This window comes from Manis pentadactyla, chromosome 7, assembly GCF_030020395.1.
Source record: "Manis pentadactyla isolate mManPen7 chromosome 7, mManPen7.hap1, whole genome shotgun sequence".
NCBI classification, from domain to species: Eukaryota; Metazoa; Chordata; class Mammalia; order Pholidota; family Manidae; genus Manis; species Manis pentadactyla.
Genome location: NC_080025.1, coordinates 56,071,214 through 56,086,786, shown reverse-complemented (window position 1 = coordinate 56,086,786; position 15,573 = coordinate 56,071,214). Strand labels below are relative to the sequence as shown.

At 34.0% G+C, this 15,573-nt stretch overlaps 1 protein-coding gene across 1 annotated transcript in view; it reads right to left on the bottom strand.

Moving 5' to 3' along the window:
• Window positions 1-15,573, bottom strand: part of COG5 (component of oligomeric golgi complex 5) — a 397,019-nt gene that overhangs the window by 192,665 nt on the left and 188,781 nt on the right. The window contains exon 7 of the mRNA XM_036918977.2: window positions 12,659-12,789. Within this exon, the coding sequence (XP_036774872.2) occupies window positions 12,659-12,789 (131 nt within the window). The remainder of the gene's footprint in view (window positions 1-12,658; window positions 12,790-15,573) is intronic.

The following is a 15,573-nucleotide window of genomic DNA, read 5'->3' as shown; positions in this document are numbered from 1 at the left end:
TGAAGGAGAATGACCAGTGAATGCTATCTTTTTACTTTGCTAAGTAAGGAGATTTACAAAACTCACTATCTACTATCATTATTTCAGAAAAGAGGGGCTATTTAAGTACTAAGAAAAATAGGGGGGGAAATGCTCATGAAAAAGTCACTACTCTGTTCTTATTTTTAATTTTACTGAGAACTGTGACTGCTTCCAAACTAAAGTTCAGTACCGGGAAACCAGTGCTTACATTATCTTTCTGCACAAATAGGTTAGCTACTCCTGTCAAGTGCACTTGCACACATTATCCTCAAGTTTAAATCGCCCATCAAACTGCCCATGAAGAAACTCTTTCATTCCTAGGACTCTGGTTCTCTGGGAAGCTTGATGGTTTGAATTCAGCAGCAAACAGTTAATTGACTTCTCCCTTCACTCAAACCACTTCCCACTCTCTGTTGCAAATCACAACCACAGCGAAGTTTAAATCATCATAAATTGTCCTTAATAGAATCCTCTTCCCCACCACACAGGTAATCCTGACAGACATGATCAACATGAATACCATTCACTGCTTATCTGGAACTGCCTGCTTTGTGTGCGTATTTTCTCAATGCTCCAGGACTACCTTTGTTTCCTTAGACCACCCACCTAATACCCTCTCTACAAAACCAGAACCATTCTTGCTACTTTCTGCCCTTGGGTGGTCTGTATTCACTACAATGTCCCACCTTGATCTGTGGAAACAGTATACAATGCGGAGAAGCTTTCTCTCCCAGAGAGCAATGTTTAAAGGGGCCTTCACATCCACTCTGTCATCACAACACAGTTAAGGATGCTGAAGTACCCAGAGAGCAAGCCCACAGCTGCTTAGTGGCAGGCCAGCTTTAGGTCTTGTAGCCCTGCACTGTCTATTCTCTATTCTGCAACAGGTCATCCTGTCCCCACTTGACTTTAGAAGATCTCCAGATATACCAATTTTGCAGGTGAGAAATACTCTCTGGCAATTATAAAAGGTCTCAAAATATACAGGCTCAACACATTTGAAAAATACTATGCTGGAAAGAAATAAACTTCTACTCAAAAGGTTACAATGTCTTCTAGACAATGTTTTCCCTTTAAATCAGATAGTCAATATTCTAGGAATAACTTTTCTACAGATTGTCACTATGACTTTCAACAAATCACTTAACCTTATATGAAATATCTCAACCTGATAAACTGTGAGATGAAAGCCCATGTGAATGGAGTAGAAAGGATAATTTCTTAAGTGGATCAAAATAGACTTCCCTCTCTTCAAAAGAACTTCAGATGATGGCACAACCATTTTCTTTATTAATCTAAATTATCTCTTTTGCTTTGTAAACAAATAAACATGGTGTTATTTTTTCTTTCTTTTTCAACATCTCAGTAGCATTACATGGGAGGAAAATAAAATCCCACAAGAATACTGTCAGAAAAAAAGCAGAGTTGTTTAAGATCCCTAAAAATCTTGCCAAAACAGGAACGCTGTAACCAAAGTAACAGCTGGCACTGAGCTAATGGAACAGAGATATAGCAAGACTGCTATAAAGATTGTTCCATAAAATAGCAAGCAATATTCTAGCATCTAGTGAGCTATAGGCTAGTATGACTTGTGTGTGTATATAGAGTGTTAAATCAAAGTTTGAAAGGATTTTTAAAGCCTCATAATTGAAATAAGCAATGGAAAGAGTGACAAAATTTTATTTAATAGGAAACAAAATGCAAAAATGATATAAATGTATAAAACCACGATTCCACTGTGATTACAAGTCTGGAAGAATCTAATACTCCTTTTATCACAAAGATTAACAATCACATTTTACTTTTTCTCCTAATGAAATTATTTTTTAGCAGCTCAATTATCTTTCTTTAGGCTTCATATATAAGAGAAAGCAATGGGCTGATGGAAAGAAAAAGACAAATACAGAATATAAATTCTAATGATGCTATTCTGTTATTGTAGTCCATGCACCATTCCACAAAGTGACTCAGTTCACAAAGCTTTATGCCCTATGATAAAGTCTTAGTTGATTCTGATTTTAACTAGTAAGACAGAGAGTAAGAAATTTTACTTCTAAAACAATTTATTAGTGAGGAAGTTTCAGGACTACAATATTTCCTCAGTTTGATTAGTAAGATATTTCATACTCAGTTAAAACAACAAAAAGGAACCCCCAAATTACACATAAAGGGGGGAACTGAGGAGCAAAAGAGAGAAATGTTCAACACGTTCCCAAGTTGGCTTCCCCAAAGACAAGGAGGTTATAGTAAGAAGGATGCAAAGTCAGTTCTGGCAAAATTCAGAGGACAGGTGTCTTTGCTGGGGAAAAAAAAAAAAGCTTTTTTGGGTTTTTTAAGCCACAGAAAGGACAGATCTAAGAATCTTTACCACAATTCTTTAAAGCACTGTCTCAGCAGAATATGTAGTTAATAAAATTAGGCTGATGACTTCAAGTACTTTAAGACAATCAAAAGCACAGTCACCTTAATCCTGCACAATAATCGAGGAACTATAAAATCCAAATATTTTATTTTCAAGAGTAGTATGAATAAACTCATAATACCTTATACATATCAGGCATATATTAGGCCAAATATATTTAAGGCAATTTATAATATCTGTGTACATATGCCCTGACATGATAAACACATAACACTTTTTCAGGATCTATAACCTGCCTAAAACATTGAGAACTTAATGGAGCTCCATGGGAGATTACATGTACTAAAGGAAGAGAGAATCACATTAAATAACCTAATTTAAAAGCAAGAATTATATTAGCTATCTTGGTTGTGATTCAGAGCTTACCAGTGGCTTCCCTGATTCAGTAAGATGAAGCCCATTAATGCCTGATATGTACTTCTCAGCTAACCTAATATGATTATTTCAGAACCTGTTAACAATCAACAGTCAACAGTACATAACCCAAATGAAATTAAGAAACTAAGAAGAACATTTAATAGCACAATATGATCTGAACAACCAGAAATGAACTCCACGCGAGCTGTTTTTGAAGAGAAGCAGAAAGAGTTACAGAAATTTTGGCAAGGAAAATATAAGAGAATAAAGAAAAAGGAGAGAAAGCCTGAGAGTCAATGTGGATTGGGAGAGAAACTTTCTGCAGAAAAAGAAGTGATGACAAATGGAGAGCCTAAGAAATGGAAAAGAGAATAAATGGATGATCAATATAGAGAAAAAAGGTTATTTTAACTTCCAGATTTCTTTATAAAATAAATCTGAAGAGCATAGTTTATATGATTTCACAGCTTGGCATTAAGTAAAAATTTTCAAATGATGTGTCAATACTTAGACTAGCATTCTCATTGTATTAGATAATAGTAGATAATATTTCAAAAACAGTAAACCATGTTCAATAATGAAATGGATTTTATAGAACAATGAAAGTAATCATGAGACATTAATGTGGGAAGTCCCCAAATCTTATTATTTTAATATAAACTTTTAAGTGAAATGTATAAATGCAGCTTATTTTTTAAAATAAAACAATGAAATGTAATAATTCTAGATTTTCATGATTTACCAAAGATATTTATGGCAGGCAATTACTTGCTATTCCCCCAAATCTATTTCACCCCTTTCCTATTAGTAAAAACCTAATTTTTTCCGGGGGTGGCAATGTGCACTGCCCCAAGCAATGGCTCATGAGGAGCTTAAGCCAAAGTTGACAATTCCATTCCTCCTTGCCTGATACCTGCTTTCACAGGTGGAGTGATGATGCAACCGAGATCTGGCCAATGAAACATAAGGGCAGGTCTAGTAGAGTAATTTGGGAAAAGAATTTTATAATACTGCCCTTCGACAGATTTGGCACTGCCCTATCTCCACACCTTGAACGTAGCCATAATGCCTAGAAGTGTGACAGTTATGACCATGACGTGCCAGAAAGAGGACACTAAGGATGACAGAATGAAAGGAAAGGCTCAAATCCTTGAGTAGCTGAAGCAATATGAGCATCACACACATGCAGACAAATCCCCTTTTGTTTAGCATTGTTTATCTAGCTTGTTTCAGCTTGAACAGTCTCATCCAGCACCAAACTGAGACACACTACGTAAAAACACATGTGCCCATAACAATACTTAAAAAAATGAAGGAAAAACTAGAGAACAAATTCACGCCTCATCTGCTACCACTAGAGATGACTGTTAACATCAACTCATTACTCTGCAAATTGGCAATGAAAGTGCTAAATTTTAAAATTTAAATATTTAACCATCATTTTTAAAAAGGAACTACAGTTCAGGGTAACCAAGTATCTAAGTCAATGAGTGAAAGTTCTTTACAAAAGATTCACAGCTAATAAATACAGAGGAATAACAAAAATAGAAAAGTCACTCTTTGACAATCTGATGAAAAAAATTAAAAGATTTAGGCAAAAATCATGAACAGATGTTAAAACCATTAGCAGAAAGATTGACAGGGAATTAAATATTCTCAAGGTGCCAAACTATTTGCAATTCACAATAAAGAAAGTCCATGGAGGAAAAAATCATCTTTTTCAACAAAAGGTGCTCAAACAACTGAATATCTCTGTGGAAAAATGAACCTTACACTGTACATAAAAGTTCAACTAAAAGCTAAAACTATAAACTTCTAAAAGACAGGACGAAAGCTCTACAACTTTAGGGTAGGGTACAAAAAATGTCTTACATAACATGCAAATGAAAACATGGATAAACTGGCCTTCATCAAAACTAAAAAAACTTTTTCCTCTTCAAACAGACAATGTCAAGGGTGGGGTAGGTGGGTAGTCAGCATTATCCTTAATAACTAAAAACTGTAATCAATCTAACGTCCATCAACCTTCCAATAAATAAAGTGAGTTTAGCCACAGAATGGAATATTGCTCAGCAATAAAAAGGACTGCATACACCTGCAACAACATAGATGAACCTAACTAAACATTGTGCCAAGCAAAAGAAGCTAGATATATAAGATTACCTATTGCATGGTTCCATTTATATGAAATTTTTATAGAAAGCCTATCTATAGAGACAATAAGCAGATTATTGACTGCCTGGTTTGGGGGATGGGAGAAAGGACTGATTTCAAACAGGCATGAGGGAACTGTTTTGTTGTGATTACTTTTCTTAAAAAAATGGGTTGTGAGATGGTTGCACGACTGTGAAAATTTACGGAAACTCACTAAATACATGAATGTTATGGTATGTAAATTACATCTTAATAAGTGTTAAAAGAAAAAAAGACAAGTTAGAAAATTGGACAAAATATTTACAATACACATATATGGCAAAAGACGTAACCAGAGCACATTAAGAATTCTTACAAGTCAATAAGAAGACAACAAATATACTCTTTTAAATGTTGGACAAAGACTTCACTGTCAGGTATTTGAAAAACTTGATCACATCAGCAATTAAGAAAAAGCAAATTAAAACTACAGTGAGAATCTACTACACCCTGTCAAAATGGCTAAAATTAAGGACTGTCAACATCAAATTTTGGTGAGGATCTGGAGGAGCCAAAATGCTAATTTACTGATTTGGGAATGTAAAATAATGGAACTTTTTTTGGAGAACTGGTAGTTCTTTAAAAAGTAAACATATCATTCTTTGCAAAATCCAACTATTCTTTATGTTTAGGTATTTACCCAAGAAAAATGAGAACATGCTGACACAAAGATTTATATTTGTTCATGGCAGCTTTATTTCAATAGCCTAAAAAGGAAGTAGCCCAAATGTGTCAATAAGCAAACAGCTAAACATACTTCAAAAAAATGGAATACTGATTTTTTTTAGCAATAAAGGACCAAACTACCAATGCACATAGTGTGAATCAATCTCAAAATAATTATGTTGAATTAATAGAGCCAGATAAAAGAAGGCACACTGTGTGACTCCAATATTTCCAAATTTGGAAAAAGCAGATTAATCTATAGTGACCCAAAGTGGTTGCCTTGGGGTCTTCATTTTCTTGATATACAAAAAAAAAATTTAGTACTTACTACTACAAGACAAAGCCAGCACAAGATTGTTTAAATTAAGTAAAATCATATAAAGAAGAGTTATCCAAATTCAAAAGTTCTGAATTTTTGAGAAACAGAAAACAATTAACACATAGATTGAAGAGTTACGAACCAAATTTTAACTGAAGAGCAGTGACAGAATTCTACATGAAATACAATAAAAATTTAGTCAGTTATTGAAAAAAATTATTCATAGGCCAGAATGAAAATGATATGCCATTCAGTTAACTGGAAAACTATGAAAAGCAAGAATGGCAAAAGACCCTAAAGATGAAAGCAGACAGTTAATTAGATGTGACTCTACATTACAAGATAGCAGTAAGATAAAATAAAATAGCAAAGCAACCAATGTTACTGTGGGTTGTTCATAACAAGAGAATATATCAAAGAAAAAGAAAATAAATGACTGTATAATATAAAAATTAGAATACAGTTCTACTTTACACTTGGCTTAAAACAAATACAGAGAAATACCATGTGATAACTGAACTACTACAAAAGCGGAAAGGGTGCTAGTTGGAAAGATTATGGATGGACAGACAGACTGAGAGATGGACAGGAAAGAAGGAAATATAAAAGCACCCACCATGAAGAAAATACGATTATTTAGGCATGGATAGACCTTGAAGGCTGTGAAAACTAAGGGAAGCCTCACTGACACGTCCTTGGGAGGCCAGCAGGGAAGCTGTGGCATCCTACCACTCCTCATCAATTGCAGACTTACAGGGAAGAAGCCTACTTTACTACCCAGCAGAAGGAAAGTTTCCACCATCCCCCAGTAATAGCCCAGCCAATGAGAGTCTGTCACAACTCAGCCAACAAGGAGTCATGATACATGGAACTCCTGGATTATACGAAAGCACTTTTTTCACTTAACAACCCCAAAAACTCAGCCCCTTTCTTTCCAAAAAGTGTTCCTCTCTTTTGTTCTCCTGAATTGCAATTCTTTGTTATTCCTGAATAAACCCATTTTTCTGGTAAAATAACTTATTTTTTTAGTATACTTTTTTTTCAACTAAAGTATCACTGGTATACAATCTTACGTTGGTTTCAAACATACAACACAGTAGTTTAGCAGTTACTCATATTATTAAATCCTCATCCCCTCTAGTGCAGTTACTATCTTATCAACATAGTAAGATGCTACAGAATCATTAACTGTATTCTCCATGCTGTCCTCCCATGCCCGTGACCAACTTATAGTTACTGAAAATTATTGTGCCCCTTTATTCCCTTCACCCTCCCCAACCACCCACCCTAATGCCTCCCCTGTGATAACCACTAGTTACCTCTCGATGTCTGTGAGTCTACTGCTATTGTGTTCCTTCTATTTTGCTTTGTTTTTATACTCCACAAATAAATGAAATCATATGATATTTATCTTTCTCCACCTGGCTTATTTCACTGAGCATAATAACCTCTAGATCCATTCAGGCTGTTGCAAATGGCAGGATTTCTTTTCTTTTTATGGCTAAATAATATGCCATTGTGTACATGTACCACCTCTTCTTTATCCACTCATCTATGAATGGACACTTAGGTTGCTTCCGTATCTTGGCTATTGCAAATAGTGCAGCAATAAATACAGGGGTAAATATGTCTTTTCAAATCAGGGATTTTGTTTTCTTTGGGTAAATTCCTAGGAGTGGGATTTTTAGTTTTTGGAGGAAATCTCCACAATGGTTGTACCAATTTACATTCCCACCAACAATGTAGGAGGGTTCCCATTTCTCTGCAACCTTTTCAGCATTTGTTATTTCTTGTCATTTGGATAGCGGCCATCCTAACTGGTGTGAGGTGATAACCCATTGTGGTTTCAATTTGCATTTCCCTGATGATTAGCGATGTAGAACATTTTTTCATGTGCCTGTTGGCCATTCATATTCCTTCTCTGACTTTTATTTTTAAGGTTAACAGGGTATTATGCTAATTGAATAAGTGAGACAGAGAAAGACAAATACCATATTTTAGATTTCACTTATAAGTGGAATCTAAAATACGAATGAAAAAAACAAAACACAGACTCAGATACAAGAAACAAACTGTTGCTTATCAAAGGCAGGAGGGTTTGGGGGACAGGTGAAAGGTGAAGGAGATAAGAAGGTACAAACTTCCAGTTGTAAATTAAATAAGTCATGGGGATGTAATGTACAGCAAAAGGAATATAGCCAAAAATATTATAAGTTTGTATGGTAACAGATGGTAACTGTACTTATTGTGAGAATCATTTGGTAATATATAAAAACATCAAATCACTATGATGTATACCTAAAATGGATAGGATCTTATATGCCAATTATACTTCAGTAAAAAATAAGTAAAAAAAGAAAAAGAAAAAGAAAAATGCTTCATACAAAAGTTCAAAACTATTGAAACTTTATATTTAGTAAATGGCAAAAACACTGGGACCAAATATTCAAAAGGAGATTCAAGTGATGAGATCAATTCTAGAATTCATGAGACTAGCCAGCAAAATCTCCAGCAGCAAAAGGTAGGACAGCGAGACCTCTTAAAGCAGATAACTGACAAATCAACCTGACAAAGCAAACTAACAAACAACTGACACTGATACTGACAGTTGTTCAGCTATTGGTGTTTGTTGGGTGCATAGAGAAGAGCGAGATCACAAAAGAAATGCTGCCTGCTGAGCTACCATAATTAACTCCAAAGGAATCAACGTGTCCAACTTTGATGGGGAAGTTCTTTTTGGAGCTTAAGAAAATGATTAACTTCCACAGACCTTCAACACAATAGATCTGAATTGGTGCCCTCTCTATGCTAGAAGCAATTAAGAATTTTTAACTATATAAGTAAGAAGGGTTTGTAATATCATAACCACTTACTGTATGCTACACAGACATTTACCCTTTGATCTTGAATTCCACATTGTCTTCTTTGACAGACTGTCTACATCATGCTGAAATGGTACTTTTGGCTGATAACTATTAGGCACCAGAAACCTGGACTTGACTAAGAAGGTTTTCTGACTTAGGGAAAAAGGCAGGTTCATGGATGTTTACTGAGTAGCAATGGCAACAATTACCACAGGAGAGATTATAGCCAGGTTCTGAGCTCTGAAAGAACTGAGTACATAGACCCTTTTCCTGATGACTTTTAAAGACAGGCATGTACATAAATTTCCTCCATCCTGGAACCTCCAGAAAGTCCTGTTCTTGTTTACTGGAAAAGCATATAATTCACAAGTTAAACCCATCATTCTAATTAAAATGTCATCATTTCACTGTGGGGGCCTGGTATCTATGGTGATGCAGGAACTTGTCCAGATCAAAATATCTATCACCTATTTTTGAAAGCTAGTTACAGCTTGAGGTAATGAGCCTGTTGCAATCCTGAAAATACCATAAGGTTTTATCTTTCTTTGTCTGGCTTCTGTCAGTGAAAGATTCTGAGGATCAGTAGAAAAGAGTGAGAAAGAAACAGGAGTCAAGGAACAGCTGTAGATAGTTGCCATATCTAGCCCCACATTTGTGACAAAGACTGCCAACTGAACTGAAGAATGTTTCTAACATGCTGATATGGTGCACACTCTTAAGTTATCAATGCTTTGAAACTTTTGGTAGTGGTATCACTATGAATCTTTAAAATATAGAAATAATATGGCTTTTGTGAGGTCAGAAGTTTACTTATCTATTTTTCATTTAGGAAAAAACAACAGTTCTTCAGTAAAGTAGTCATTTCGTTTGTGTCTCCAAAAACAAATTTTGAAATACTGTAGTAGAGACTTTCTAACACTACACAGCTATTTAAAGCCTACAAGTGAATACAGCACATTTAAGCAATTGACTGCAAAAAAATTGTAATGATCAAAGAGTAGTTATCTGCATTTACTAAAAGAAAGGTTTTGGAAAAAGAATGCTAAAAAATTAAGTTACATTAACTTTCTTCAAATAAGGTTAAGTTTTACAATTAACTGATACTGAAAATGATGGCTATCAATCAACAAAAGACGATTGCTAACATTCCTGGCAAACCAAATTAATGTCACAAGTTGATTATTAATTTTAAGTGATGACATGTAATTTTTCAAAAGTTCCTTGTTTACTTAACATTTCTAATCATGCAAGAGCCTATAAATTACTTAAGTGTGCAATATTTCATGAACACAATAGTACTTTAAAATAAAAATGCTGTAATTATTTTGTCTATATTAATAAGTGGAATGACTATTCCAGGCATAAAAGGAACATGAAAGCCCTAAAGGAGAAAGGAGAATGGGCATGTGCAACATTAAAAGTTTAAAAAAGCAGAGAATACAGGGGAGAGCAGCATAAATTATGCAAGCTTAAATGCTATTGAAAATAAAAAAGTAAGAGAGAGAGGATGAAGACACAAATAAGAGATGGAAATGCAACAAGATAAAGTTCCTAAGAAAATGGGATCCAGAGCATAGGTGGTACAAGAGGTGCCTCTGAAGACAAAATTAAAACTTGTGCTCAGAGTAAAATGAGGTGTGGGGCAAGAAGGGAAGGTTGACGCAAATTGGAGAAAGCCTAAAACACTAATTTCAGGGAACAGGGAAAAAAAGTTGGCCAGAGAAACATAAAAATTCTGAGGAATATTGAGGAACCAATTTAGAAAAGTCATCACATAAAAGACCTCTCACAGAAATTTTTATGCTATACAAATTCCTTTTTCAATATAAATTGCTTCAAAAATTATCAAGAACTTAAACCATAATTCTTAACAAAATTAGGATAAACTGCTTGGTCTTACTAAGGAAAGGAGGAGAGCAGACACTCCAGGCCATGACTACCACTTGCTAGCTGCGTAATTTTTACTGATTTCCTAACTTTTCCAGGCCTTTCTTTCTTTACCTGTAAAAAACAGAAAATTATATCTTCCTCGCTTATTTGTTATTGTGATTGAGATAACAAATGTAAAGTGACTAACACAAATCCTGGCAAAGAATATGCATTCAATAAAGGGTTATGTTCACTCTTAATTCCTCAACTGCCTGCTGACACGGATGACACCTCGTCTTGATGCTTTCTAAAAGGAAGAGAAAAAAGGCTCCCAAACACTGACTGTTTCCATTAAGGCACCTGCTTCCCAAGAAGCATTATTTCAGTAATACCATTATTGATAAGAGTTTAACCTTCTCAGCTCTGCAAAGTCAGAAACCTGAATTTGTGAAAATAACCCAAGGACCCAGGCCTGACAAAGGCAGACATGTATGATTAAATTCAGAAATAAATGATGCACAAATGATAACTTAATAAAAAAAAAAAATGAAAATAAAGAAAGAAATGGTGCACAAATAGCAATTTATGTGTAAGAAATACTGTAAAAACTGTTAAATGAACCAGAATGTTAATATTGGCAGAAAAGTAAATTTTCTCCCCTTAGGAAAATTATATAAGAAACCAAATTATCCTCAGGTTACTTTATGCATACAAAATCTGAACAAGACAAATGAATTGGATAATATGGCTAATATCAACAAAGAATGATAATATCCATATAACCTTACAAAGAGACAACATTCTCATCCACTGAGCAGAATCTACCTTTCTCTGAACTACGCTGAGACATACAATAAAATTATAGCTCGTTGGCTACTCTTTCTCTAAGATCCATACAGATCCTTCCACCTACCCTTGTAGATAAACAATATTTTTATACCCTTTTTTCTTTGTATTTTTTATATTTTATATATTCTTTTATATTTTATATTTCATTCTATATGTATGTCTTTGATTTACTCACTTTCAATTATGTATAGAATGATCAATTTTTAAGTTTATTTAAAATAGTGACTGACATTTAGTTACATTTTTTAAATTACAATTAAGAATCAGAAGTTGAATAAAAGTCCCTTCCTGATTTTATAGACTAAAGAACTGAGTATTTGTAAAATTATTTTTGTCCAATACAGATGCACAAAATGAAAGCCTTGGTTTAAAGGATATGAATAAACAAAGTATATATTAATAACTGTATTTGGGTCCAATACAAATGGAGAAAACATGTAAGTTCAGTACAAATGTCAAAGACCTCATATTTACAACTAGTTTGTTGATTCTATTACATTAATACCTTTGGGTTTTTTCTAATTCAGAAAATGATAAATGTCAGGAAATTGATACTTTAGAAGACTCTCAAGTTGAACTTTTTTTTTTTTTCTCATTACAGCACAGTGATTGTTAAGAGCACAAGATTCTGGGGTTAAGAGTGGTTAATGAATGGATCCAAACTACACCATTTACTGGCTGTGTGATCTTTGACAAATTATTTAAGCTCCCAATTTCCTCACTGGCAAGGAAATAATAACAAATTTACTGGGTTGCTGAAAGTCTTAAATGAGTTAACAGTGCCTTATATAAAGCAAGTATATTCAACAGGTATTAACTATCTATCTATATGTATATATACACATCATATAAAAATGTATTCAGATCATATACATTACATATTACAAATCTCTGAATCTGTTTTTAGTAGAATTAAATAAATATATATTAAGTATATTTCACCTTTACTTACTTTCTGCCCTGTTCTCCAATTCAAAATGTAGACAAACTTCCTCAGTGATAAAATGAGGACATACATTACTTTTTAAACTCAAAATCAAATGTTCATCTGTATTATGACATATTTTTTTACTAAAAAGACAACATTATTTTTATTACCTGAGTTTCCACACCCTGCTCCAGGAGGCGCTTAGCTTGATTTTCTACTTCAAGTCGAGCTCTTGCAATAAAAAGTAGCTCATTTTCTATTACTTTTATTCCAGAAAGATCTATTCCTTGAGAAAGATAATCTATTACAAAAAAAAACACACATACATTTAAATATTTCAATATCAAATAAATATCAAGGTATCAAAGCATTAGTTGTAACTTCTTTGAAATACTTTAGATTTGCTGTTGAACACTATTCCCTTTCATAACCTGTATTTGAAAAATCCAGTTAGCCAAACATTTTCTACTTAATAAATAGCTTTATTCTGGAGCAAAACATTCCAAATGACACAGAGTTGGTAAAGAAAGAATAGAAAGTATGATCATAGTAAATTCAGAGTAATATGAACCGATTATATAAAAAGTAGTGTCAATTTTTTAAATGTAAATAAATATCCTGATTATCTTATTTCTGAGGTTGCAAAACAGTTTCAAAAGTTATCCTGTAATAAAAAAACATTTGCAACAAACAAAACCATTCTCCACCATTTGGTGAATGACTAATAAGTTATGAAAAAACTTAAACATATTGCCAGTTTAAAGGATCAAGCAGACCTAATAATTACTTACATAAAAGGATTTTTCATATTACTAAATGAAGAAAAATCACAAATAGAAATTAACTATTCACTTATTAAATTATTAAATTTATTATAACAAATACTAAATTACATTTATCTATTGAACTATTTATAGAATTATGTATTCTACTTATAGAATTATAAATTCACAGCACAAAGCCATCTACCAAGATGCTCACAAGAGTTGTCTCTACATAATTAGACTTTAAGAAATTTAGATTCATTTTTATTTCTTAATATTTTTGGCTTAATCTTAGACATATCTAAGGTAACTAAAATGTAACAACTAAAGTTCAAGGTTTCATTAAGCAGCTTAGCCACAGTTCTAAAACTTACTTTCTATTTTAAGAAGGTAAATGATTTCTAAACAAAACTGATTTAGATAGAAGATAACTTTGTTATCCAGTTAATAGAACGGCAATTGTGTTTTTCACTTTATTCTCTTAGTTAGAACTTAACTTTGTCTTAAAAATATATCCCTGGTACATATATATTACCTTATTTTAACTTAAGCTGGATCACAATGAACAACCTAGCAAAAACTATATTAAAGCATACAGTAAGACCCTAACTAAGCACTTAGTAACATTCAAATATCTGCTGATTGAAAACTATATTCTTTGATAGTTTTATGCAAGACAAAAAAGGAAAAGATGCAAAGGGCAGACAAAATAGTGGATACAAGTAACTGTACTTCAATCATGAGCATTTTTTTTTCCAGAACATTTCTTTTTCTCTTTTTTTTTATTAAGGTATTATTGATATACACTCTTACGAAAGTTTCATATGAAAAAAACAATGTGGTTACTACATTCACCCATATTATCGAGTCCCCCTCATGCCCCATTTGCAGTCACTGCCCAACAGTGTACTAAGATGCCACAGAGTCACTATTTGCTTTATCTGTGCTACACTGTTTTCCCCATGATCTCCCCCATACCATGTGTGCCAATCATAATACCCTTCAATTCCCTTTTCCCTCTCTCCCCACCCACCCTGCCTCATCCCTCCCCTTTGGTAACCATTAGGCCCTTATCAGAGTCTGTCAGTCTGCTGCTGTTTTGTTCCTTCAGTTTTGCTTCATTGTTACACTCCACAAATGAGGAAAATCATTGGGTACTTGTCTTTCTCTGCCTGGTTTATTTCACTGAGCATAATATCCTCCAGCTCCATCCATGTTGTTGCAAATGGTAGGATTTGTTTCTTTCTTATGGCTGAGTAGTATTCCATTGTGTATATGTACCACATCTTCTTTATCCATTCATCTACTAATGGACACTTAGGTTGCTTCCATATCTTGGCTACTGTGAATAGTGCTGTGATAAACACAGGGGTACATATGTCTCTCTGAATCTGAGAAATTAACTCCTTGGGTAAATTCCTAGGAATGGAATTCATGGGTCAAATGGTATTTCTATTTTTAGTTTTTTGAGGAATGACCACATTGCTTTCCACAACGGTTGAACTAGCTTACACTCCCACCAGCAATGTAAGAGGGTTCTTCCTCCGCATCCTCGCCAGTATTTGCTGTTCTTAGTCTTTTCAATGCTGGCCATCCTAACTGGTCTGAGGTGATATCTCATTGTGGTTTTTATTTGCATTTCCCTGATAATTAATGATGTGGAGCATCTTTTCATGTACCTGTTGGCCATCTGAATTTCTTCTTTGGAGAATTGTCTGATCATATCCTCCGCCCATTTTTCAATCAGGTTATTTGCTTTTTGGATGTTGAGGCATGTGAGTTCTTTATATATTTTGGATTGTTAACCCCGTGTTGGATATGTTGTTTACAAATGTATTCTCCCATACCGTAGGATGCCTTCTTGTTCTGTTGATGGTGTCCTTACTGTACAGAAGCTTTTAAGTTTGATGTACTCCCATTTGTTCATTTTTGATTTGCTTTCCCTTGCTCAAGGAGATGCATTCAGGAAAAAGTTGCTCACGTTAATATTCAGGAGATTTTTGCCTATGTTGTCTTCTAAGAGTTTTATGGCTTCATGAATTACATTAAGGTCTTTTATCCATTTTGAGTTTACTTTTATGTATGGAGATAGACAATAATTCAGTTTCATCCTCTTGCATGTAGCTGTCCAATCTTGCCAACACCAGCTGTTGAAGAGGCTGTCATTTCCCTATTGTATATCCACAGCTACTTTATCGTATATTAATTGACCATATATGTTTGGGTTTTTATCTGGGCTCTCTATAGTCTGTCCCATTGGTCTATGAGTCTGTTCTTGTGCCAGTACCAAATTGTCTTGATTACTGTGGCTTTGTAGTAGA